The sequence below is a fragment of the Haliotis asinina genome, chromosome 7, assembly GCF_037392515.1.
Source record: "Haliotis asinina isolate JCU_RB_2024 chromosome 7, JCU_Hal_asi_v2, whole genome shotgun sequence".
Taxonomy (NCBI): Eukaryota; Metazoa; Mollusca; class Gastropoda; order Lepetellida; family Haliotidae; genus Haliotis; species Haliotis asinina.
The window spans coordinates 41,588,964-41,615,979 of NC_090286.1; the positions used below are offsets into that span (position 1 = coordinate 41,588,964).

Genomic DNA, 27,016 nt, shown 5'->3' on the forward strand with positions numbered 1-27,016 from the left:
CGAACCATTCTACTTTCGCTTTCCAAGAAAATGGTATTTATGTTTGATAATGTCAATCTGTATTTTTTAACACATACCATGTGTAGCCAGTGCTATTTATGTACAGCGATTGTCAACAAACGCGTTGACGTTAACTGATGATACAGACCTCATCCCTCGCCATAACGCGGGTCTTGGGGTCCACGGATGACCCCCGCGTTATTAGACATCTGCGTTATAGTACCTATTACATAATGTGGAACAAAGGCCAAGTAAAATCCTATGTTCCAAGTACATAACAAAACTACTATTTCGTGAATTGTGCCCAGTCAAAAATATATCGTATCGCTGAAGGTGAAACTGAACAAACTTTGAAAATGAAAACATATATATGTACGGGAAACTTGCAGTCAAAAATCACTAGACATGATAACTTATTTGTCGTTCCTGTTATGCTATCTGTCATCATTCACGTGACTAATCAGCAACTTGCGGGTTTGCTCATTTATCGACCACTTGTTTGTACAATCCAGTTTTAAAGTAACAATTAATGGGATATGACTTAAATTTTCTCTACTACCCATAACAACCATCTCACAAACAGGAACTGCTTTATGGGTTCGAATCCCTAGATTCCGATAGACATCACAACTATAGTATGACGGACTAAAAGAACTAAACCACATTGCTTTAATCACTGTTGCTATTTTTATTATGGTCTTGTCAACATGTAGTTCATAGTGCATTAACATTTTGCAGTGGGAAACGAAAGAGACTGGAAGGTGATCCAAAACAGGCTCAACATATATGTATATGCTACAGTCAATACATTTAATCAGTCATTTCACATAATGACTAAATGATTTCGTGAAGTGCCTATGAGCACTAGGCAATACGTGTAATGACCTAAAATTCCAGTCATTGCATGTACTGAAATGTATAGTTTTCTTTTACACACAATGGCTTACTGAAGATTTTGCAAATCAGACAATAGGTGTAAAATACCAAATGGCAATGTTTTCATTGTCTAATGGACACATCTGTTGATTTCAAAGGTTATGATAGATTCACACGTTGCTGCATAATCCTATGTACATGTTTAGCTGCTCGTTACGTTGTAATGGTTTCCTTATTACTAATATGCTGTGGTAATGCACATCCACACCCGGGTCTCTGTATTACTTAATCATATGTGCATTTTTTTCCTTTTGTTCTGTTTTTGCTTGTTATTTAAAGAGGTGTGGATGGGGGTGTTGTTTTTATTTGACAGTTCAACTGAATGTTTCCTGTGATATTTGATTTACATTCTGTGATGAAAGACTCAACTTTATTACTATTTGTATGCATGATTTTGCTTCTGATTTGAACATAGGACTTTGTGGCGACTGAGTGGCACAGTATGCTCAGTATACGTGAATAGTGACATAAAAACACAACTTCATCTTGATGTGCAGCTTCTAAAACATTTTAAGATGATTTTCACGGAACTTTTGTGGTATTGGCAGCATCTCAGTCATGTCCCGTAATGCCTGACCATTAAGTTGTAGTCATCTCGTGTAATGACTGGACTTTTCAGTCATTACACGTATTGCCTAGTGCTGACAGGCACTTCACGAAATGACTGATTCGTATAGTCATTACGTGAAATGGCTGACTACATATACTGACTGTAACATATATAATTATGAGAGACAATACTTTTACATTGCACAATTGCAGCATCAGCATGGTCACGTGGCTATGTATCCCTGTCAAATAATAACGATATCAGGAGCTTGTGTAATGTTGAGCCTACCCTGTCCTACCCAGTAGTGACATCTGTCACAAACACACGCAAGGACAAGATAATTTTTCAACTAAATCACAGGAGCACATGAGACAAGTTAAGATAAATATTGTAACTGACAGCGCTGTTGTGTCTGGTACGTCAGCAGTGGAAGTGTCATCCGAGTGTCTAAACTGAAGACATTAATGGCATTGAAATCTATAACTGCTTTTTGCTACGACACGTGACACAAAACAGGTACTCTCTTTAAAGTTGTCAAACATTTCAGGTGTTTTTCGGCATCCAAAGTTGAACATGAAAATATCATTAAAGAATACAAGGAACGTGACCTTCAGATATGAAATTTCTGGAAGAATTAAAACGAATAAACTGACAAAAAGCTCTGTTCTTATAGAGAGACAGCGTACATACATTATATACTACCGACAAGAAATAAGGGAACTAATGAAATAATAGCGAGTTTGAAACTGCTTTAAATATCCTCTAAATCAATTTTAGGCGTCAAGTTCAATATCTGGTGTGTCCACCATGCTGGGCAACACATTCACGGCACCTTGATGGCATGCTGTTAATCAATTTCCGGATGGTTGCCCGTGGTATTGCCCGCCATTCCTCTTGGAGAGCTGCACCAAGCTGGGTCCCTGGCGTACACCCTTCGACCAAGAACGTCCCAGAGATGTTCAATTGGGGACAGGTCTGGGGACTTAGAGGGCCAGTCCAATGTCTGGATACCTTCTTGTCGGAGATAAGCGGAGACAATTCGGGCCCGATGTGGTCTGGCATTATCATCTTGGAATACAAAATTACGGCCGATAACTCTAGCCAATGGAGCCACAACAGGACGCAATGTTTGGTCAACGTATCGCTGACCAGTCATGGCTCCGTTAATGATGACCAAATCTGATCGTCTGTCATGTGTAATCCCACCCCACACCATGACAGTACCACCTCCATATCGATCATGGTCAAGAATTGCTGCTCTGGCATATCGCTCCCCGCTCCGACGCCAACAACGTTTTCTGCCATCTGTGAATCGTAGGCAAAACCTTGACTCATTAGAGAACATGGTGTAACGCCAGTGGCGCATAGCTCGTCCCTGATGCTGCCTAGCCCATGCCAATCTTTGGCGCTTATGTTGAGCTGAAAGGGTGACACCCTTAAAAGGCCGTCATGCTTTCAGACGAGCTTGATAGAGTCGGTTTTTAACGGTTGAGGTTGAAATGCGTCTGCCAGTGAGTGTGCGGAATTCTCTATTGATGGCAGGGGCCGATTTAAACCTATCGCGTAGAGCAATTAACGTGATGAGACGATCCTGTCGTGGTGTCGTTGATTTTGGTCTACCACGCCCAGGTCTCGTTGCAACCCCATCCGTTTGACGGTACTTATCCCACAGGCGTGAAATTACACTTTTTGATTTACCCATCTGCCGGGCAACTTCACATAATTTTTCTCCCACAATTCTCCATTTTGTTGCTTCACCGAGATACTGCCTCGGAGGCATTTCTGTCAGTAAGTGTCAATCTCTATTGCATTAGTGATTGCGACTTCTCCAGTACATTTGCAGGAGTTAACTTCTGTATGCACGTGTAGCACGTGCTGGGCATGCATTATGCGAAATTCCATTGTCATAGGATGTTGCGTTTGGGAGATACGCCACGATAACGGACCCTGTCACAGTCAAAGTCATCTACATTCAATCTCTTGGTTCCCTTATTTTCTGTCGGTAGTATATTTGTAATGAGAAAATTACAAAGAGACTAAGGTAAGAAATAAATGACAAGTATGCTTACCTGTATACTTCACCTCGAAGGTTACATGAAAATGTATACTTTGTACAAAGAACATCATACTTTCTGGAGAAAACGAAGACTCTTTCAGAGGTACTACTATTAGTGCTTTTTGTGCACAACGCTTTGCAATTTTGGCAGTTTACACAGTTCATGATAGACTAATATAGCGTATGTATTTACTGGACGTGATTTGTTATGTCTGTGTGATGCAACTGAGGTTCTCCTGAATCTTGGCAGTCGAATGCCGTGAGATACGCACCTGATCTTCAGATAACCAGAATCCTTGAACTTCGAATTCAGTTCCACTTACCGCATAACAATCGCGTGACAATGTCAGCACATCACGTGACATGTAGTGTAAGCCTGCACAATACTAACGGCCTGTACAATATAGACGCCTGTGACATTGTTAAAGGACCACTGAACTCAATTTTTTGGTCCTCTTTTTATCACTGCATATGAAAGACTTTTGGTTAGTCATAAACGAAAGACCATTTTTAAAAAAAACAAACTTGTGGTTAATTAATACCAAGCACTTAAAAGTTACTAAAAAACCGTCTGCTTCTCTCTCGCATGCAAACGAAACCGCAGACAGGTTTCGTAACTCTGTCGCCAGAGCCCTACAGTGACGTCATAGAAGGAACGATTTCCAGTTAAATGTATACTAGAAAATGTGTAGAAAGCTCGTCATTTTGCTGATTTCCCGACGTCACCAAAGACATGCCGAGTTGTTGTGTTGCCGTCAATTGTTCCTTGGGGTCGGGTGATGGTGTCACTATGCACAGATTTCCACCAGACTCCGTAGTTTGTGCTTAAATTGGTTGTTAGTGTGTGCGAAGTGAGCTTTGTGGAAGCCTGTGGTATATACTAAATCGGATTGTTCGCCCCCTACCACGCTTCCAGGATAGAAAATGGAGTTCAAGTTTCATCGAATTTATAAAATCAAGGCTGCTTACTACACGTTGCTGACCAAAAGGATTTTGCATGGATATAACGCTTTCTTCCTCAGAAACGAGGTTGTGGTCGAAGTGACCATATTATCGTAAGTAATATTATATTGACCCCTTATATTGACCGATTCCAAGAGTGAAATTGTTATGTTATAAGCAATGTCATGTAAAATCCTAATGTCCATCAATAAAATACACGTTTTGCTACCAGTAGAAAATAATTTTGATTTTGTAAGTCGGTGAAAACAAACTTTAGTAGCATTCATCCTCAGACAGGGCGCCGCCGTTTTTGAAAATCGTGAAGTCACGGGCTAAAGTACGTTAGAATTATTGAGATTATGATTTGTTCTCATCAAGTTAGAAAATCAAAACTATTTTTTACTGGTAGTTAAATATGCATTTGAATCATGGCCAAAAGGATTTTGCATGACACAACTTTTAACATAAGGACTTCTTCCAAGGAAGCAAGGTGGGGGTCGAAGTGACATTTACATTACAAGCAATGTTATAATGACCTCCACCTCACTTCCAAGAGTAAAATTGTTATGTTATAAGCAATGTCATGCAAAATCCTATTGTCCATCAATAAAATACATATTTTACTACCAGTAGAAAGTAATTTTGATGTTGTAAGTCGGTGAAAACAAACTTAAATAGTATTCATCCCAAGACAGGGTGCCGCCATTTTTGAAAATCGTGAAGTCAAATCCATTTGAATGAATGATACTATGTATGGTTTGTTGTCATAAAGTTAGAAAATCAAAAATACAAAAATATGTATTTGAATCATTACCAAAAGGACTTTGCATGACAAACCCTGTAACATAACCTACGCGAGGTCGGGGTTGAAGTGAAAATACTGCGCGATAGATTTCTTCACTTGCTAAATTTACTTGGTTTATAACGTTCACTCACCAGTATGTAGACACTTGTCAATATACGTCTTTATACTTGGTCTCATAATCCTAATTACTTTATAATCATACTTGTATGCATTTTGAAACTTAATAAAAAGAAGCGATCTGTGAATGTATAACAGGAATGTAATATGTAGACATTTCATAGTTTTCCTATATGAATCATAATTCGCACGCACGCCCTAGTGTATGTCGTCTGCATCATTACCCTTAACGACGAAAACAATGATTCTGTTGAAAGATACGACAACTTATTTAAAAAAATGCAGATATTAAAATTATAGTTATAGGAGCAATGTCAGGCTATTACCTTCTTCGAGGAATGTATCCATCAATATCCCCCAAAACAAGTGACATATAATTCATCTGCAGATTTCCCAAGTGATGTGTCTTTTAACAGTCTAATATACGAAAACGTGATGTATCGTTTCAGGTTTTTCACATTGCTGTATAGTTTCATTGGTTACCCAAGATAACACACCTGGCAACTAATTGCATAATGTGCGTCATTCTTTTTAAAAAGTTGTTTAGTTAGCCAATAATGAGCAATCAATCAATGTATTGGCGGTTAATCCTTTGAAAGAAGGGTGTTGTTTCACAAAGACACAGACACGACAGAGTGTATTCAGTATAGATTAGTAAATGTACATACATAAACACTCCCTTTTGACAACTCCCCCATTTAAATCCCCATAAAACTAATTAATCAATCAGCGTGTTATCGGTTAATCCTTTGATCGATCTAGACACAAGAAATGCCAAATGGGGGCCTTTGTCGGGTAATCTAAGTGGTGTTACCACTAATTATACCTGTTATAAATTGGTGAATGATGACAAATAACGTGTAGGTTTATACCACCTAACACGGATTACAACCTAGCGAAACCAAGTGATTTTGACAGAATCGTCTATGAAAACAAGGGTTGTAACTCGAAAACTAGGCAAAGCAGCTGACAAATTTAAATGATAGTAGATTGTGAGAACATAGAGCTTTCATTTTTCTCAACAGCTTTCGCGATTTCAGGTTTGTACAAAGCTGTAAACGAAATAATTTAACCCTTGAAATGTAGATGAATTCTGCACAGACCCTCATTTCTATACCTACTATTACGTCGCGGAGACGCGCCGATCTGATTGGTTGAAATTTCGTATGCGACTGAGAATTGTGCACTGTTGACAAAAAGGTCGATTTAAGGTAATTAAAGATCGAAATGAGCAGTTTTAATGACGGGGTTTCATTTATAACGATGTCAGCAAGTGATTTTGCATTTGTACCCTATTAGAGTATAATGTGACCTTTAAGTGTTTGTCTGTAAATATATGCATACTTAGTGAAAAATGTACTTCGCTATCCTACCTAAATGGACCCTGTTTCACTGATGTACAGCGCCATTTTAGTTTGTTCAGGGATACTCTATATAGGCTCCCTGGTTTGTTTAAAACTTGGAATGTGTGAACCGGAGTGAGAGTTTTTTTCCTCTGCTTGTTTTAACCCGTTGTCTCTTATTACATTTGATTACTTACATAGCAGAGCTCCAAATAAGCTGCGTATCTGCGTAAAATACGCTACAGAAAAGTTTAAGTACGCAAGAAAAATAAATGCTAGCGTATGAAGAAACACCAAATAATTATGTTTACGTTCTGTCAAAGTAACAATGCGTATCTACCCAAAGCATCATAATCATGTTGCCTATCACATCAAGTCAGTCGAACTTAAAGCCTCTTCGTCTCTAAATAATCATGATTTAAAAAGTCTAGAATAATTCTGAAGGCAATTGAGATGTGCAACAGACACAGAATACCAATCGTGGTTTGTCTCCCTTCACTGATTGGCCCATCTAAAATATCGACCTATCAAAGAGCGACTTTCTGTAAACAAATTGAAAATGGTGAGCAAGCGTCATACGCTTCCACTTTCAAAGTACAAATCTAGCTTTTAATACCTTGCAAACAGGACTGCTAGTTGAATTAATTATCAAGTACTATGTTTCACAATCAGCATCAATTGCCGGCGATATTTAAATGAACTTGTAACACTAACTATTTGCAGCGTGGAACTGAAACAATACGATGGGAACAAGATTTGGCAGAAAAAGTAACCGACAGAGTGAAGATATAGCTATTATATCATTAAAGTGCCACCTTGGTATCTTGTATCACATCAAAACGGATGCAGACTAAGAAATATTTCTTCAGCACACATGGGTAATGAACGAGTGATTGAGTGACTGAGTTAAAGTTTATATTCACTGCGGCACTATTTCAGCCATATCTGAAATTAAGTGTAAATTCATGGTAAATTCATGATAATTAAATAAGTGTAAATTCATGATAAATTCATGATAATTATTGAATTAAACATGACATGTTTCGAAAGTTTTATTACAAGAAATTCAATGTTTGAATAGATACCTACCTTCACTTAATGCACCATATCCATGGTGTGTAATAATAAACTGTTAAGTAGTGAATGATTGTTTCCTTGCTGTTTCCAGACAGCATGTAGACTCATATCGATATCACGTATTGCCCTTCAGAAGCTGTGCCTTGTTGCATGTAAGCGAGACAGTAGCGTAGCCTAATGGTTAAATCGTTCGCTCGTTACTCCTAAGACCCTGTTCGATTCTCCACATGGGTAAAATGTGTGAAGCCCATTTCCATATTTACTCATTACGCGATCAATGAAGACCCGTGTTAGCATTGGTCCTGCAACACGTGTCTGTCGTATAGGCGACTGGCGAGATCGGGTTGTCATGCTGAAATTTATTACGTATTACAAACAGAAAATGGTCCACATTCGAATGTCCTTTAAGCTGAGTCAGTACTTAGAAATTACTTTGTCACGTAAAGTTACTACTGAGAGGTTTTTAGATGTGTATATTTTCGTATCCAAAATATTCCATATAAATATATTTTACGAGCCCTCGATGAAGCACACCCAAGCATTGGCAATCATAGATGCTTAAGCCCTACAACCTTGATCGATATTTATTAGGCTAAATAAAAAAGCGAAATGTTTAGACGGGCATCGGCGCCTCACTTTTATTTGTGCACGTAACACTTTTTATTGCCATTAGAAAAAAAATTTGTCCGCGTCCCGATCATCCATTTGTCCGCTATAAGGAGTGTCCGTAAGAACGAGGGTGACTGAATCTACAACTCATTAACACGTGCTATACTTGCCAATCTGTATTTCTGAGAGAAAAAAGATAAAATGTGTTCCTCCCTCGTTACCTTTTTCTATCAATTTTTTTAAAAGCCCTTCTGCCCTCATCACTTTTGGAAAAAACTAAAATTTAAGTTTCTTTATGCAGCCATACCGACTGGAGTTATGAGAACAACGCAGATGTACCCTTTGTATTTGTGTAATAAATGTACTGACGGTTAATGTGGAAACATATGTCCACTTTCAGTAAACACAGCGCTGACGCGCTAACGGTATCTGCTCCGGAACAATGCCTCCAAATGACTTGCTGTACAGTACAATAATACAACATATTGTCACTTTGGTACAAATGTTTTCATTTTCATTGGTATGTATATATATTATTATTATGAGGTATTTAATTGCAGCATGTCTATCCCAATGTAGATACTGATGAATTTCTGTCAGCTATCTCATAAAAACACCTGCATAATTCATGTGCAAATAAAAAAACCGGTTCATATTTTATTTTTACTTGAAACGGATATGAGCGATATCATGCGGAAATATGTCTCTCCATTCCAGATGTTAATAGTTAAAATAATCCGATCTAAAGGAATTTTCCAGACTCATTTCTATAAGGCAGAAAACTCATTTTGGTATTTTCAGAAAAATCTAAAAACCAAACAATATGCACTCTGCAAAGAAAACTGATTCAACAACAGACGATAGTACACGTTTTATAAGAAAACAGATCTATTTTCTGAAAACAATTGAAACTCTAAGCTCTCTTTTTACGCTTGACCTCTTAGCTTTTTTACAGCATGTGATAGTTTTAGAATACATCAAGATTAAAGTAACGGTTGATACTAGTAGATTCCGTGATATAGCTGATTAACTTGTCAATGTACTGTGTTCCATTTTACACCTGAATCTTATCCGTGTGGGGCTGGCCAGCCTGGTCTCTACCACCAATGACGTCGTCAATCCAGTCCTTCAGAAGAGACACCCTAGTGTAGATTCCATAAAGGTTTTCTCTGGCACAGCCATGACCGTGAGAGACGATACCACTGACGACCTCGGCGACATCGCAAACACACACCAGGGGCCCTCCGGAGTCGCCCTGAAGTAATCAACACGTGCTTGTTTTACATGCAAGCTGATAATCGTTTTTTATTCAGAAAAGTAGGTTCGAAACTTTACCTAGAAGCAATGGAAAGCAACATTTCCATCAGCACTTTCAAAATCACCAGCTTTTCCCTGTATTTTGGGTGAGCTGTATCTGTTTCAAGGAAACACGGTCACTGTCAGAGACACTCGCTCGTCACAAAGACTCACTGGTGACTGACCAAGCCTACGATGTAATCAAATGAACTCAGGCGGTGAAGTCAGTAAAAAAGGTAAACAACATATAGTTTTAACACAGGTTCATGTCCTGTCGAGGAAACAAGAAGGTTTCTCTGAGGCTATGGTACAACAAGAACATTCCTACTGGATGTGTCCACACCAAGCCTTGTGTGTACGAAAGAAGCATACGTAAAAGAAAACAGTACTGCCTCGTCGCAATTGATACGTACAGAACAAGACGAAAAGTTTTCTCTTAGCCAGACACAGATGCAATCACTTTGCTACTATTAAACGTCAGCTCCAGAGAACAGCCAGTTTCGGTTATAAGGATGGACACTAATAATATTATGAAATGACCCATTGATGGATGTCAACATGCGCCTGGCTGTGCATATATCCTCACCGAACAAGCATCCACCTCTCCCTCCACGTGTCCGGCACATACCAGGCTGTCGTCGATGGCGATGGTGCGGTTTTCCACGTTCTCTGGCTTCATCGCCTCCTTGCACGTTTCTGTGTCCACAACTGGCATCTCTGCCACCACTGGGATATACATCCCGTAGCCATAGGGTTCTGAGAAACAGAAACAGAGTGGGTGAGTTTAGTTTTCCGTCGCTTTGGCAATATTCCAGGAATATCATGTCCGGGAACAGCAGATACGGGCATTAAACATGGTACCGTGTCTGGAGTCGGCCCCAGCTTTTCAGCGTAACGTGTGAACGCTTTAACGACTCGGCTATTCCATTTTAGTTTAAGACTCTACCGAATGTGTTGCGAGGGTTTACGAAGTACACCTGTAGGGTGAGTCCTGATAACCTACAGGTGAATGTGGGTTTCATTTTTCACCCAGGTTTGTGTAATACATCCCATGTTATCGCACTTCATTTCTTGATAAACAACACCTAAGTCACACAGATCTATATAGTGAATCACCGTCAAGCCGAAGTTCAAGGTACATAGTAAATACTTTATGTTATCCGATTTTTCACCTAACTCATAAGAACTTCATCATAAATACTCAGGACAAACGTTCGTGCGACATATCAAAATATGTCACAACGGTGTTTGAATGTATTCAGGTGGATGACCGATATTGTATGACAAATCGATAGTGTTTCAGCGATACATAGACTTATAACATTGGCCTCGGCGTTAACCCAGTCCCAATCCAAGCGCTTCATTGGTACACATCGGGTCAACCCCATCCTCTCCCTATGTCACTATTACATGCTCATAACGTACGAAGGGCTATTTAAAAGTTCCAGTTATCACCAAGAAGTTGCTGAGCAATCAGTATAAAATTTTGACTGTAACATCAGTGATCCTGGTCTAGTTAATGGACCAAGAACTATCTACTTCACTCTATCCAGTCTTGTGCTATCTGCCCCTACACACCACTACCCCCAAGTATGGAGAAGATTGAGGCACGCAGTGTAGTTAAGTTTCTTGCACTTATAGGGCTGCACTGCATGACAAATTCACGATGTGATGAAATCTATTAATGGCGATGATAACCCATCCTATGACACTGCTGAAAGATGGAAAAAGGAATTCTCAAACCGTTCACATGTCGCTCACAGATAAGCCACGTAGTGGACGTCCCTCTCTGATTAATGATATGGACACCGTGAACAACGTCATCCCATTAATATACTCACCCTCGGTTACCTGTCCCCACCCCACGACATAACAATCAGCTCCTGCCACGGCGCACGATGGGTCGGTATCTGGCTTGATAACGGATACATCTTCCCTAGATAAGTCCACTGGTTCGTTCAGCTTCAACAAGGCAGCGTCTCCGAGGAGCTTTTTAACTGCAAGTTATTTTTTAACCGCTAGTATTTGGTTTGGCTTGCTTCTTAGTTAGTTGTGTATGCTTGTTTTTAACGCGGCACTGTATCGACATTCAGATTCCGTTAGCTGCTATTTGTGACAAGCATACTTCTTACTACTATTAGTATATATACCATTATTGCTATTTTATTTAATAGACACATACAATTATATCCATATATAATACATATATGTGCTTGTGTGTATATGCGTGCAAGTGTGCGCGCGCATGTTTGATCAGAAAATCCGTATCCACAAGAAGCCTATTTTACTGACAATCAATGTTTAAACATACAGTAGTGATCATGAGCCATATATAATCATTTGAATTCAATGATATTCATTTCACTGATACCCACTGTTCCAGCCCTTGTACTTATGGACCTCTGTGATGGTGCGGAACTGGTCCGAGTCTTCATCAGCCACCTGGTTGAATTTCCCGGCAACTACCTTCCACGACTCCTTCACGTCAATACCCGGCAACACCCGAGCACTATTTAGGGAGACAAAACCAGTTGTACGTAACACAACAGACTATTTTCCATAACTACTTAAATTCACCTCATGACCCCGTATCACCCGAGCACCATGTAGAGAGACAAAACCAGTTTTGCGTTACACAACAGACTAGTTTCCACAACGCCTTTACATCATGGCCCCCGTTTTACCCGAGCACTGAGTAGAGAGACAAAACACATTACTGCGTCACACTGCAGACTGTGTACCACTTAGAAATGACTAACGGGTGACGGGGAGTGGCAGATTATCTTTCCCGAGTTATATTAATTACATAATTCGCGAGTCTTGGCGAGAGAATAACATAATTAACATAACGAGGGAAAGATAATCTGCCATTCCCCCTCACGAGAGGGTTATTGCTTTTATATACATATGGAAATTAATTAAGCAACACCAAATTCAAAGACACATAAAAACTTAACAAAGTTTAACGAAGTAATTTTGATGATTGATTATTCAATTTTGATGTATTGACATACAGCATGAGCTTTTCATGGGTTGATATGACGCGCGTGAAGCTTGCACAGCGCACGTGCATTGCTTTAACCTCAACTTTCGAAAAATGCACTTTTTCCCTGGGGTGTTTACAAGCGCAGGTTGTCGATTGCATTCGGTTTTTCATTCATTTCAATGTCATGGCACGTAGGAAATTATCAGAGGCCACTCGTTGGCAAATAATCGGCATGAGGAATGCTGGTATGTCTCTAAGACAAATCGGGACTCAAATCGGACGACATCATTCCATAATTTCAAAACTTTTGAAAAAATACCGGGCCACTAATGAAGTTAAAGACCTGCCTAGACCAGGAAGACCCAGGAAGACCACAGTCCGGGAGGACAGAGCTTTACTGAGACTTGTACGGCGCAGGTCCTTCGACTCGAGCTCTCGGTTGAGACAGGAGTGGCTTCCAGGGAGACCCATCTCGAACAGGACTGTTCGGAATCGTCTGAAAGCTGCAGGATACCGGGCAAGGAGGCCAATCAAGCGACCCAGACTGTCTCCAGACCATAAGGCAGCCCGACTGGCCTGGTGTAATGACCGTTTGCACTGGAACATTGCCTCTTGGAGGAAGGTCCATTTCTCAGATGAGAGCCGGTTCTTGCTGCACATGGTGGACGGTCGTACTCGGGTCTGGAGGCAGAGGAACACAGCAATGGCTCCACGGAACATCCAGGAGACTGTGGCCTTTGGGGGAGGTTCCGTTATGGTATGGGGGTGCATTTCCATGAACTGCAAGTTGGATATCATTACCATCCGTGGCAACCTTAACGGTGTTCGTTACCAACAGGAGGTTCTTGACAGGGCTGTGGTACCTCATTTTGAGAACCATCCTCTGGCAACGAGACCCATATTTATGGACGACAATGCTAGACCTCACAGGGCGCATGCTGTAAATGATTTTTTGCGGCAAAATGCAATTGACAGAATTCCATGGCCTGCCATGAGCCCTGACCTCAACCCCATTGAACATTTGTGGGACTTTATTGGCCGTCGTGTGAGGCAGAGAGACCCACCAGTCCATAATCTCAACGAATTGACGGCTGCCCTGCATGAGGAGTGGAACAGGATCCCCCAGAATCAGATCCGGAGACTCATCCAAGGAATGAGGAGGCGTCTGGAATCGGTGGTGCGTGCGCAGGGAGGACACACTAGATATTGATGAAAGTCGGTGTGCAGACTCTCAGATGACTGTTCTTTCTTTCCATGTGACATTTGTGTTAATACACCTGACAACAACGTCTGTGGATGAATAGTAAATTGTGTCCATTTTTTCATGAATTTAAGACAGTTTTAAGAATTTGGATTTCGTTGCAATAAAGCAAAGTCTTGATACTTTTTCCCTTTAAGTTGTTTGTCAGAGATCGTCTGTTGAATAAAAAAGTGTCAAACTATATCAACCCGGCATATTTTGATTGTCAGAACACTTCAAAGTTGCTCCAATAGAAAAAATTGGGGTGTTGCTTGATTAATTTCCAGGTGTATATATTACCCATATCCGTTTTCGATTAAAACAAAACCGCAAAAATGAAAACACCAGTTTTTTTTCATGAGGAAATCCCCGTATTCCTTCACGTGATACGGTTTCATCTTTAAGAATTTATTATTAAACGGGTGTATTACGCTAGACTAACGCGTGATTGAAATTCAAAGATGATTGAAAAGGTGTAACCTCCCTTGGGACTGTCAGGAAAAATACTACCCTATGTCCTCTTTTCCATATGGATAACATATGTACATTACTACCCGAAAACTCTGTGGCGTCATCAGTCATGTGGATTGTATTGTCCAGACTGGGCTGCTGATAGATCACTTCCTATACCTGTAAAACTGCTTAATATGGCGTCAAACAAGCACAGATGCAAGACAGTCAAAACTGTACAATACCCAGCTTTCAGCGGACAGTCTTTATGAAGGCTTGTCGTCTGTTCTCGTTTACCCAGCTACATACCCGCGTTTTAGGTATATAATTGACCAACCTTTACATGTGTTTGTGACGCTAGACCATTAGCATTTTAATACTAAACTAGTGTCCAAAAGAAACGATACCACTTGTTTGCAACGACATAAAATGAAAACAGAACAGTAGACACGGTTAAGATTGGTGTCGTTCTTTTGATAAATCATTTCTCAATATTTGTAAAAGAATTTATTTCAGTCACATTTGAACACTGAAGTTGACAAGACTTTAAAGATGGGTGGGGTCCAAAAATGAACATTTCCTAAGAGCACTAATCAGAGAAACAATATGAAATGTCAACTGAAACGTCTCAAAGTCAAGTCAGTAGCGGGTATGTCCACCGTCAGCCTCAATACACGCCAGAACACGCCTGCGGACTGATGACGTTGGGAGTAATGCGTTGCCTTTCCTCTAGAAAAATATCGTTCGAAGTCCTGAACGTTTACTGGAGGCACACGGCGACGTCGGATTTGCCGATCGAGGTGGTCCCATAAGATTAGATTATCTTTATTTCCTCCAAGTATATGAAGATTATTACATATTACAAGATCTTGCCTAGTTAAATATACAATGAATCAATAAACAGTTAATTGTGCAGATATTTTAGAGTAGCAGATAGACATAAAGTCAGCCACTAATAACATTAGATTTTCCCACTCGGTCACATCTAACTTGCCAAGTGTTGTACAAGATCCACAAAGCAAGTCAGCAATAATTACATCATCATCATTTTCCCAGAAATCAACAAAATCAGACATTGGTATAACATCACATATCCTTTCAAACATTTCATTTCTCAAATCATTAAGATGTGTGCAGGACGTAATAACATGTTTAGCAATATCAGAGGCTACTATTCCCCATATACACTCTCTGGATTCAATCTTTTTTACAGCCAATGTGAATAATATGAGATATTTTGTAAAATTTAGGCTTATTAATCAGGGCTAGTTCCCACAGTCTACTTGGATTAAACGGTTCTCGGATAAGGAAATATCTGGAGAGATCCTCTCTCACTGCTATCTGATGACACAACAAACTCTCATAAACGTCACAGATTCTGGATTTAACAATATCATTCCATTTTGCTTTGGAGCATATACGACCTGTTGTGATATACGTATTAATTACGTCAGACAAACCGTATGTGTTCACGAGATTAACCATGCACAGGATAGGTGACGGGGATTTACCAATGATGGTCATACATCTGGATTCAAATAGACGGTGGAGAAATAATTGCTTAACAACATAGGCATTGTTTAGACGGCAGATTCTACCAAACATAAGCAAACAAGATTTTTCTATAAACCCTTGAATTGGTAATTGACCCAGGGTATCTATAACCACAGGAGAAGCAGTGCGTTTGGGGAGGCCTTGTACCTTTCTAGAGAAATATCTTTGCGTTGACTCCAACATGTCCAATTCTTTTGATGTTAAGCTGCTCCAGACAGTGCAGCCGTATAAAGCACATGGTAAAATGACATTGTTCCAAATACGACCAGCACAAACAGGATTGAGTGGACCATACCACAAGCCAAGGTCATGATACATATTAACTAGTTTACGGGCTTTTTCACAAGATGACATTGTTCTATCACATGATTCATTACATGAAGACAGCTGAACTCCAGCATACGTAACAGACTGCATGAGAGGGATGGCCGCAGAACCAAGGTGCAGACTATCTGGTGAAAGAGATCTGTGTGTATTGAATACAAGCAAGGCGCTTTTGCTGACGTTATACTTCAACTTCCACTTCGCACCATAATCATATACAACTTCAAGAAGAATCTTGGAATTACGTGGATTACTGGAGGTTAAAGTAGTATCGTCAGCAAGAAGAATACCTGGACAGTGTCCCCATGGAAGCTGGAGACCTAGCCCTGAGTTATCTAAACTCTGTATTAGATCGTTGATGTATAGGCTGAATAGCCAAGCTGAAATCACTCTCCCCTGCCCTACACCCTGCCTAATTCTATAGACATCAGACAGGAGACCAGCATAGGAAACACATGATTGCATGGACAAGTACGACATTCGAAGTAGTCTCCAGATTTTACCTCTTATCCCAAGGTTATACAGTTTAAGAAACAATCCATCCAGCCAAACACGGTCAAAGACCTTTTCATTATTGAGAAATACACAAAAGACTGGAGATTTTCTTTCTCTAAAGTAAGATATGGTTTCTTTCAAGGTCAGTGCGACTGTATCAGCTCCAAGATTTTTCTGAAACCCAAACTGGAGGCGATGTGGATAGTTACTTAGCTTAAGTGAAGCCCATCTTTCAATTCTAGACAAAATGACACGTTCAAATAGTTTACCTACAGTTGACGTGAGGGTTATCCCGCGGTAATTGGAGGGGTCACATTTACTTTTCCCTTTCCCTTTATGTATTCGTATGATATGTCCAAAATTATATATCTCTGGAATGTAGTCATACTTCAAGATGTTATTAAACAGGACATAGAGCTAGGATGGTTAATGCCACCCCAAACCATTAACCCTCCACCTCAAAACGGCCGGACTTGATGAACACAGTTAGGCGCCAACGTTCACCAACTCTTCGGTAAACAAGCTGCCGTCCATCGTTTCTGAAGATGAGTAATCTGTTTCCATCCGAGAACAGAACACGTGCCCAGTCACGACGTTGCCAGCGTCGGACTCGCCTGGCCCACAGCAATCTGTCGTGCTGATGTCGAGGCGTAAGGAGCGGTCCGCAGTAGGGATGACGGAGCCTGATACCAGGGGCCTGATACCATACTACTGCCGTAGTCTCCTGTAGACAGTCTGTCGACTGATCCGGTGACCCCGTGCTGTAGCCGCCGTGGACGTCGCTGTTGCGGTGCGATTCCTCAGGTGAATTAACCGGATGTAACGATCTTCACCGAGTGTGGTTACTCGTGGTCTTCCACTCTTGGGCCTGTCTGACGTGTGACCTGTCTGTCGTAGCCGCTGCATCAATCTGGTGATGGTGATGCGTGCACAGCCCAACCTTGTGGCGACGTCGACGTGTGTCGCTCCTTCTTGGATCATTCTAACGTCTCTCTCTCTCTCTCTCTCTCTCTCTCTCTCTCTCTCTCTCTCACTCTCTCTCTCTCACTCTCTCTCTCTCTCTCTCTCTCTCTATGGCTGTCACACGTGGCATGTCTTGTGTTCTCTTTGTTGCTTTGATATCAACGGGTAGACCCATCCGTGTTATACAGTTTTATGCACGTGCAGAACATGCTAGAGCGAGAAACGTCACTTTCACGAAATTTACGTTTTCCCCGGAAGTGGTAAAGTGTTCCCGGTATTTTCCATCAAATACGCGTTGTTTGGGATATGCAATACGGATTGACACGTATTTGTACCCCAAAAATCACTTAGTAATAAACTAACCTGAAAAAAAAGTTGGTATCGTTTCTTTTGGACTCTAGTTTATATTATGATAGTAATGCAAAATGCATTTTCATGATTAAATCGCAATGGTACAATGGACTGTTAACACGGTTTTAACAAAATGAAAATTATTTCTGTGATATTATGTGCTCTTATGCATTCATTGTATTGAACATTGTACTATACATGTATGTGTCCATGAAGGCATACATACTCGAAGCAATGAGCCGCAGTCAGCACCCAGCTGGGGTCTATCAGAGCTCCTCCGCAGACGTGGTGCATGTTCGTGTTGTTTGTGAAAGGATTCTCCTTCATGTACCACAGGGAAATGAGGAATGGGTAGTCTCCCTTGGACGTCAACTCTCCGCCAACCACACGTCGCTGTAATGAGACTGAAAATAACGTTAAAACATCCGGAATCATGGCGTGATTCGCTTATCTACAGCATTGGTTAACTCCTTGAAGGGCATTTAGAAGTGGAATGCGAGAGAAAAGCAAGATTTATGGATGACAACTTCTTTATTGTGAATAACACGACGTTCCTGTGCGTATTTTTTGTTCCTTCATCACACGACGTTTCGGAGCGTATTTTTTGTTCCTTCATCACACGACGTTTCGGAGCGTATGATTGTTCCTTCATCACACGACGTTTCGGAGCGTATGATTGTTCCTTCATCACACGACGTTTCGGAGCGTATGATTGTTCCTTCATCACACGACGTTTCGGAGCGTATGATTGTTCCTTCATCACACGACGTTTCGGAGCGTATGATTGTTCCTTCATCACACGACGTTTCGGAGCGTATGATTGTTCCTTCATCACACGACGTTTCGGAGCGTATGATTAATAATATTGTTCCTTCGTAACATGACGTTTCAGAGCGTATGTTTGTTCCTACGATATTTAGGAGTGTATACTTACTAAGTCTTGTGGTGATGAAGGAGCAAGCATACACTCGGAAACGTCGCACTAATCACAATAAAGAAGTTGACATCCATGAATCTTGCTTTTCTTAAAAGTCACATGAAACCAAAAAATCAAACATAATTAAAACACATCTATCACTTATTCATGACATATAATATACATTTCCGCTTAAAAAAAAAAAAAAAAAAATCATAAGCGTACAATCGGGATTCAAAAGTGTAATATTTTGTACTTGGGCTTACTTCCCTGGTCTCTGAATTTGCGCTCGATCCAATCAAAAATCATCTCAGTAGAGATGGTGATCGAACTACTGCGTGGCTGGAATCTGTCATGGTTAGCATCATTGTTTTATATTTGATCAGAGAAACATCAACGATCTTTAACAGTGACGTATCCCTATATTTTATATGATAATTTATTTCCAATGGGTTTCTATGTATTGTTTACAGTTCAATTTCCTTGCTGTCTTTGTATATTCTATGTATGTAAGAAACGAAATCTTCACTTTTCTTCAGTAAAAATTCTCTTACGGTTTCCATAATAAGATCACCATGAAAGAAATCAGTCCTTTATTTTGACACTATGACGCTATGATGACCTACGAACATGACTGCGCTACGCTAAATACACTCAGCGGGATATCTCGTTAACTCACTGCTATTCGCCAAGTGTCAGTGAATTATGGCACCGCGGAGAGGACGTTATTGCGCTGTCGCCCACACATTTGTTCAGTTTTTAAGGTGCTGCTGTTCTAACTACCTGACGACGGTCTGGAAATGACGTCATGTGTGAATATGGTTTGACGCTTCTTATAGCAGTTTTCCAGCAATATATAGAGAAATCGCATCGCACCGTGACATTCGCTCTATGTATGTATCCTTTGGCGTAACTGAATGAAATAATGTTTTAGCGTTCGCTTGCCTTTTCGTGTAATGAATTTTCATTCCTTCTCACATAAAGTATCATTATGGAGACTCACTCTGTGTGAATGAGTGAGTTTATTTTTACACCACTTCTTAGCATTGTTCATACATTGCTTCATACATAATGATTGTACTCATGCGGGGAATGGGTCTGGGGTCTTCGTCGTGACGAGCAAACGCTTTAACCACATTAACCACAAGGCTAGTTTCCCCTGGAGATATTGCCAAGAGAGGCGTAATTCCAGTCAGTCATTACAGAAAGGCGAATGCAGACTTGTGTACATGTGCATTGTTCTCATTATACAACACGCCTTGAGTGAGTTTTCTATGACGCTTTAACCCCGGTATTCTCACGTAGTTTCCTTCGCAAATTAACATAACTGTGATCACGGGTGGTCGGGCATTTCGTGGGATAGTTCCCTCGTAGGATTCAGTCCCATAATCTCTTCATCAGGTAATGGAGTAGAATTTGTCCTCTTAAAGAGGAAATTATGATATTTAAATTTTTATTGTTTTGGTTGATATTTAGGGCTACTACTGATCAGATAGGGCTACTTCAGCATATATGGGAGTGAGTGAGTTTAGTTTTACGCCGCACTCAGCAATATTTCAGCTACGGCGGCCGTCTGTAGATAATCGAGTCTGGACCGGACAATCCAGTGATCAAGATCATGAGCATCGATCTACACAATTGGGAACAGATGACGTGTGTCGACAAAGTCTGAGCACCCGATCCCTTTTGTCGCCTCTTACGACAACTGAAGGCCAATACGTTTAACCCCGACCCTCAACGGGCACTTTGTCCTGATGTGTTTGCTTGGCAGTTTGGAAGTGTGGAGTGTAATAAGAAAGTAAATCTGGTGTTTTTGTCGATAACAACTCTTATTGTTTATGATGGGGCGTTTCGGTATGGATTCATATACCGTTGTCAAGCAAGAGTGATAACGATATTAGAATCCATACCGAAACGTCGCATCATAAACAACAAATGAAATTGTTATCCATAAATGATGTATACAGAGATGTTGAGTTTTGTAAATACATGCATTTGTGTTCGATCCAATCAACAAATCCCGTGATGGTGAACTACTGCATGTCTGGAAACTGTCGTTTGTCCAAGAATAAAGCAGAACTCAAAACTGACAATTTGAGTTTACACCGGTTTCCGTCCGATCCAGTCATCCGAGAAAAAGGGATCCAGTTTGTTTGCGACCCACAGACATAAAGACATGTCATGTGTACAAGTATCACACCTGCCTGTCTGTGTAATTACGTAATGTGACAGAGACAGAACGCAGGTGAACGAGCCATAACTCAATGTATTTTGTTTGTGGTGTATAGCCTGATAAGTGTTCAAGTTCAAATTGCGAGTGGTCAATGTGAAGTTATGTATTTGCATATTGTCTTTAGCAGACATGCAGGCAGACGCATATGTGTCAATAAAACAGACGTTGACTTTTGTCAGCGACAAAGACAGTTTGTCATTATCAACATTCCCTAGACATGAATTAAACATTCAGTTTTTTTTAATGCTACACTTTCTTGCAAACTTTGTTTGCAAATCTGCATGAATGGGACCAGTGTATATTTATTACTGCAGACCCAGGATGCTTGTAATCACAAGAAACATCTCTGTTCTCCAACTTCGACCGTAGCGTTGATCCTTGCACGCATTACTTGCTGTGTTTGTAAGCGTTGCCTTCCCGGTTCAAGCCGAGCGAGCCTAATCAATGCGCATGCTTTATGGGCGCAGCGCACCACAGCCAGTAAAACCACTTTTTTCCCCTGCGCTGGGGGAAAATTAATGATTCGTTGGAACTTCGATTTGATGATTTATACCGAGAGGTGTCCGAATCTAACAAAATTGTGTTTTGCGTTGAATGTGACCTTTAAGCTAACATGTCTTTATATGGAAGAGGATTCATAAAAGGAATTATAACAATCTATGTTAAAGGTTTTAACGTTGTGTTTTGGTTTAACCCAGTAGAAGAATTGTCTTAATCGGTTCACAGTAAACACCTTCCACCTAGCATAAATAACGTGATATTATAATGTATGATTCATACGGTGTTTCCTGCCCGGATGATTGTTGGTTGCTTCTTTAACGCCGCAGTCAGTAATATTCCAACTATATGCCGGCGGACTGTAAATAATCGAATCTGGACCAAACAATGCAGTGATCAATCGCATGAACATGGATCTTCAGAACTGAAGTCAGCGACCACTGCAACCCGTCAGTCGGGATCCTTTACAAGAAGCATGAGTTGGTGAAGACCGATTCTAACCCGGATCTTCATTGGTATGTATTGATTGTAGTCTAGGCAATAGTGGTAATGTGTGACACGATAACTGAAGAAGAAAACATGCAGAAATGTCAGAAAGCAGATATGGACAGTAGATTTAATCTTTGAATGAGTATTTTAATTCGTACTTATTACAACTAAATAGTTTTACCTATCTCCGACTTCTGGATAAATCACTTTCATGTTATATAACATTTTGCAAACAAACAGACAAATATTTCTATTTTAAACGTACATTTTGTTTGCATTGATAATATACAACTGTGTATTATGTTATTAAACGCGAGTGTGTATAGCTTCTATGCTCCATGTTTCATCGGATAATTAGTGCCGGGGCATGTGTAATTGCGTGGGAATTACATGTTAATTGTTGGAACCAATGTGCTAATTGTAACCACCATTGTAAATGGATTCTTAAAAAGCATGGTTCCATTTTTCCTGTTAGCTATAAGTGTCTGAACTGAACACGACTTTCCATAATTGCTTGCGACACCATTTGGAGACAAAAATATTTTCATAAACGCATCACAACATAGTCATGTAGTATATCAAAAAGAACCATACGGTATGCCTCTAATTTTAAATTGGTGATATAATACAGTGTCTTTCCTAAATTAATCAAATATTGTCTTTCCTTCCTCCGACACCAATATTGCAAGCATTAGTGTGTATTAATGGAAACTGTTCATTCAGTTAATGTATATTAATACTACCATGACACACTGCTGTAATAATAGTACCCAGATAAGGCTAATATGACTGTCATACTGTCATGCACAAGTGTCAAATCAGGCATATCAGTATTGACACACTGACACTCGTGTCTGGGTAATGAAATGACACATGACGTAAAGTCATATCTGCTGTCAATATAAATTTAATGTATTAACCTAAAGAAGACATCAAGACACATCTGATAGAAATATTGTTTATTATACAAAATTTAAGCATTTACCAAGCAGGAAACAGAATCACTGATGTCGAGTCGATAGCAGTCTGGTCAAGGAAACAAGCACAAAATTGAATGTTACCCAGTCAAAGATCATTCACAAGATGTGTTTCAAAACACATTATGGAACTGCCACAGCCTTCGGTAGCGTGTGTGATGACCTCTTGATTCGACACATGCCAAAACAAAATCTCCTAATGGGTGACGCCAGCAGGAACTCCATGCCACAGATCTAAGAGAACTTGTTCAAGCTCATGTCGTATTGCAGTTGTTTCAGCTGTCTGTCAAGATGATCCCAGAGATGTTCTGGCCAGGGCAATACGCTGATGTTCACGTTGTTGAGGTAGTCTTTTACGAGCCAAACTCCTTGGCACTTGAGGCACAATTGTTAACACAACTGGTCTCAAATAATTTTCATGAAGGATGACAATTGGCGATCGTGTTCCCCGCTGCCCACAAAGCCCACCCAATGCCATGACACCACCTCCAGCACAAGGGTGCACCTTTTGGAACCATTTAAAACCAGGCAGGAACCATTTAAAACCAGGCAGGAATTCTTTAATGTGTTGTTTTTCATAATTTGGAAACTATAAGGTCCTTTCACAGCAATCTTTCACTGCTGCATTTTTAAGAGTACTGTCTACTTGTATTTTAGTGTACTTTAACCAACCCGTACGCAGATAGCCGGTGTGTAATAACTAACATGACCACCAAGATTCATTCAAATACATCCATCACATTTTTCATATTCCCCATTTACTAAACATTGTGATTATTTACCTCTGTGTACATGTACTTTAAGATACACTTTTCATTAAAAACGCAATGCCAGTTTGAAACTCGATATTGAACACAGCGCATGATATTTAACACGATAGAGTTATCTTTCGTGAACAAACAATCTGAAATGGTCTTTATGGCGCCATACCACTGCCAACAAGCACGGGGCCACGGGTTTTCAGTGTTATGTGGGTCCGCGTTGAGTTCTGGGCCAATGTGCTCAAAACGATCTTAGCGCTACGACTGTCTTTGGCATGTTGGAGAATTTGAGTTACAATCGCTTTGTGCAAGTGGGCCCTGGTTAGAGCTTGCATTCTGCTACGCATAGACGAGCACATTCGGTGATTTTTTGCTTATGCAAGGACAGTACCTTTCTGAGTTTGGATTCGAACTCAAAACATTGACCGTCACGTTGCCATGTTAAGAAACTTGTGTGGTTGTGTCAATTTAGTGTCGAGGACTCTCTTCCTTGTAATCAGAAAAATCGGTATTGCATTTATTATGCCACCGAGTACATACCATTTGCAATAAAACCTTCGGTTTTGGTAGAGGTAGTTATGTTCATAGTGCTTATTATACATACTTATATTTCTGAGATTCATGATATATAATGGTAGTTACAACACCCATCACAAGGTACATTTCTATATTCTACATGTTGTGATAGGTTTATAGAAATATGTTGAAAGTGTAGGTACCTTCATTCAGTTATCCCGGAATGACACTTTGTAATCATCAGAAAAAATGGAACCGTGATGTTTCCGAATCCATATGCAATACTGATTACAATTATCAGTTATCACTTTCAACGGAAAGCGTATTTGCCTCATCAGCCCTGTACCTAATTTAAAATCGTTAATGTCCACCTAGGATTTATGATTTACAAAGTCGTTAGTCTGTTCTTTAATATTCAATAGAAAGATGGATGTTTACACTTACCTGCAGTGCATGAAGTAACTGCAGCGAGAACGACAACAGCTGTTAACACCAAATTTCGATATTCCATTTTGAAATCTGTAATTCAAAATACAGAGACAATCATACTAGTAGACATGTAGATTTCACCACAACGTGGATAGTCAATGAAGATAAGCATTCACAAAGACGGAATAGTAACTATTTCTATATAATTTCATAAATAGCTTGTTAAGCAATAATTATGGTATGGAATTACTGGCCAATTATTGTTCTGATTCGACAGTATAACTTTTGACTCTATGTCACACACAAAAAGCCTAATGGTCCATTTAGAATAATGATAGTGACTGATAATATGATAATGATCTTGCCTGGTTATTTCATCGGTGCACATCATTGGAAAAATGTCCAATCAGCATGACAAACAAATCATTTGAGATAAATAAAGACAGAAACATTACTGGCAGATGGAATGGTGCCGGTGATTACTCAGGTACACGTAACCGTCAAGGTCCGGGGTAGAATAGGCCCTCAGCAAGCCATGCTTGCCATAAACGGCAACTATGTTTGTCGTAAGAGACGACTAACGGGATCGGGTGATCAGGCTCGCTGACTTGGTTGACACACGTCATCGTTTCTCAATTGTGCAGATCATGTTGTTGATCACTGGAATGTCTGGTCGACACTTGATTATTTACAGACCGCCGCCATATAGATGGAATATTGCTAAGTGAGGAGTAAAACTAAACTCACTCACTAACTCTTAGGTACGCGTAGAACATGAAGGAAAACGCCAGTAAAGTATCGGCAACACTAAATGTCTTTGTAACTTTCACAGGCATGAAATGTTCATGCATAACTCATCATGCATTATTACCGATGTTTATGGCAATACATGTTTTCTAATGTTTAGACAGTCGGAATAATTGTTCGCTTTCTTTTCGTCAAGTGTGCCTAATCGTGAATCGGCATTTACATAAATAAACTTAGATTAATAAACTACTATATATATTCACACTGACATGACCTTCAAATTTTAAAAGGAAAACGTCTTATTCAAGGAACTATATTTCCTACAGCTACACCAGCCCAACATACAATCGACTGAAAAGAAAACACGCCTTTGTGGCATCTATGTCACAGTGAAATACTATTTTGGTAGCTTTGCGCATACAATGTCCGATCATCAAAATATCCTTTTTGCGACAAATACAATGTAAAGACTGATACATATGTCAAATACATTCAACAAATAGATATATTTTTTCAATTTTATCCAATCCTCATTCAAAATGTAAACACGCCTTGTATATAACGGAGACTTAACGCATGCTGGGAGGAAATCTCGTTGAGCGTTTAAAAGTATTTTTCCAAATCAATTTATCATAGCTGTTTTTGTGTAGATCACTTGAACCACATATTTATATGCAGTAAAGACAATCATTTGTATCCAGAAATACGTAAACTATACATTACGTGATGAAGTAGCGATTTTTAAGAAACACTAACCTTCTATGGAGATATTTTAAGCATCATCACAGGTGGTGGCCGTAAATGTTCCAGCGATTATGTAGATCACGACATTTACTGGGGATCGTGGTATCACTCCATATTTTACAGTCTCATGCTTATCCAGTAATTTGCTTAATTGCTGCCTGCAGCAATAACACTCACGTGAAGCATTTAGTCAAATATATGTACGTGACTGAATAAAATATACATCAGTCAAGTTTGTGGAGATCCACTGCCTCTTGATTGTAAAGGATTAATAATGAATTTCATGCCTAATGTTTGTTTGTTACGCAATATTTAAAGGTCACATGCAACCAAAAATCAAACATAATTAAAACACAATTATCACTTATTCATGACACATAATATCCATCGCTGCTTGCAAAAAACAAATAAACAAAATAATAAGCTGATTGACTGGTTCATTTGCTGATACGCAGAAGGCTCATTGTGTGCACAGAAAGATGATCTCTTTGATGGGCATTTTAGAAGTATGTAAGATTCTTTATGGGTAACAACTTCTTTTATTGTACTTGTTGCGTCGTTTCAGTGTGGACTCATATACTGTTGTCAAACAAAATCATGTAAACTAGAAGA

General features: G+C 39.8%; 1 protein-coding gene across 1 annotated transcript; it reads right to left on the minus strand.

Moving 5' to 3' along the window:
* Positions 1-9,080: 9,080 nt before the first annotated feature.
* On the minus strand, positions 9,081-25,089 carry LOC137291366 (trypsin-like). The gene is made up of 6 exons (XM_067822683.1): positions 24,929-25,089; positions 18,321-18,498; positions 12,107-12,240; positions 11,573-11,728; positions 10,318-10,487; positions 9,081-9,690 (listed from the first exon to the last, which is right to left on the minus strand). The coding sequence occupies exons 1-6, from the start codon at positions 24,993-24,995 to the stop codon at positions 9,490-9,492; spliced, it is 906 nt and encodes a 301-aa protein (XP_067678784.1). The 5' UTR covers positions 24,996-25,089; the 3' UTR covers positions 9,081-9,489.
* Between the last annotated feature and the right edge of the window lie 1,927 nt (positions 25,090-27,016).

What these genes read in the sequence shown, in the direction of transcription:
- LOC137291366 (XM_067822683.1), bottom strand. Translation starts at nt 24,995, where the DNA reads ATGGAATATCGAAATTTGGTGTTAACAGCTGTTGTCGTTCTCGCTGCA. An exon ending in ACTGCGGCTCATTGCTTCGA is followed by an intron (nt 12,241 to 18,320) that starts GTATGTATGCCT and finishes CTCCCTAAATAG; the next exon opens with TGCTCGGGTGTTGCCGGGTA. An exon ending in TAAGTACAAGGGCTGGAACA is followed by an intron (nt 11,729 to 12,106) that starts GTGGGTATCAGT and finishes AATAACTTGCAG; the next exon opens with TTAAAAAGCTCCTCGGAGAC.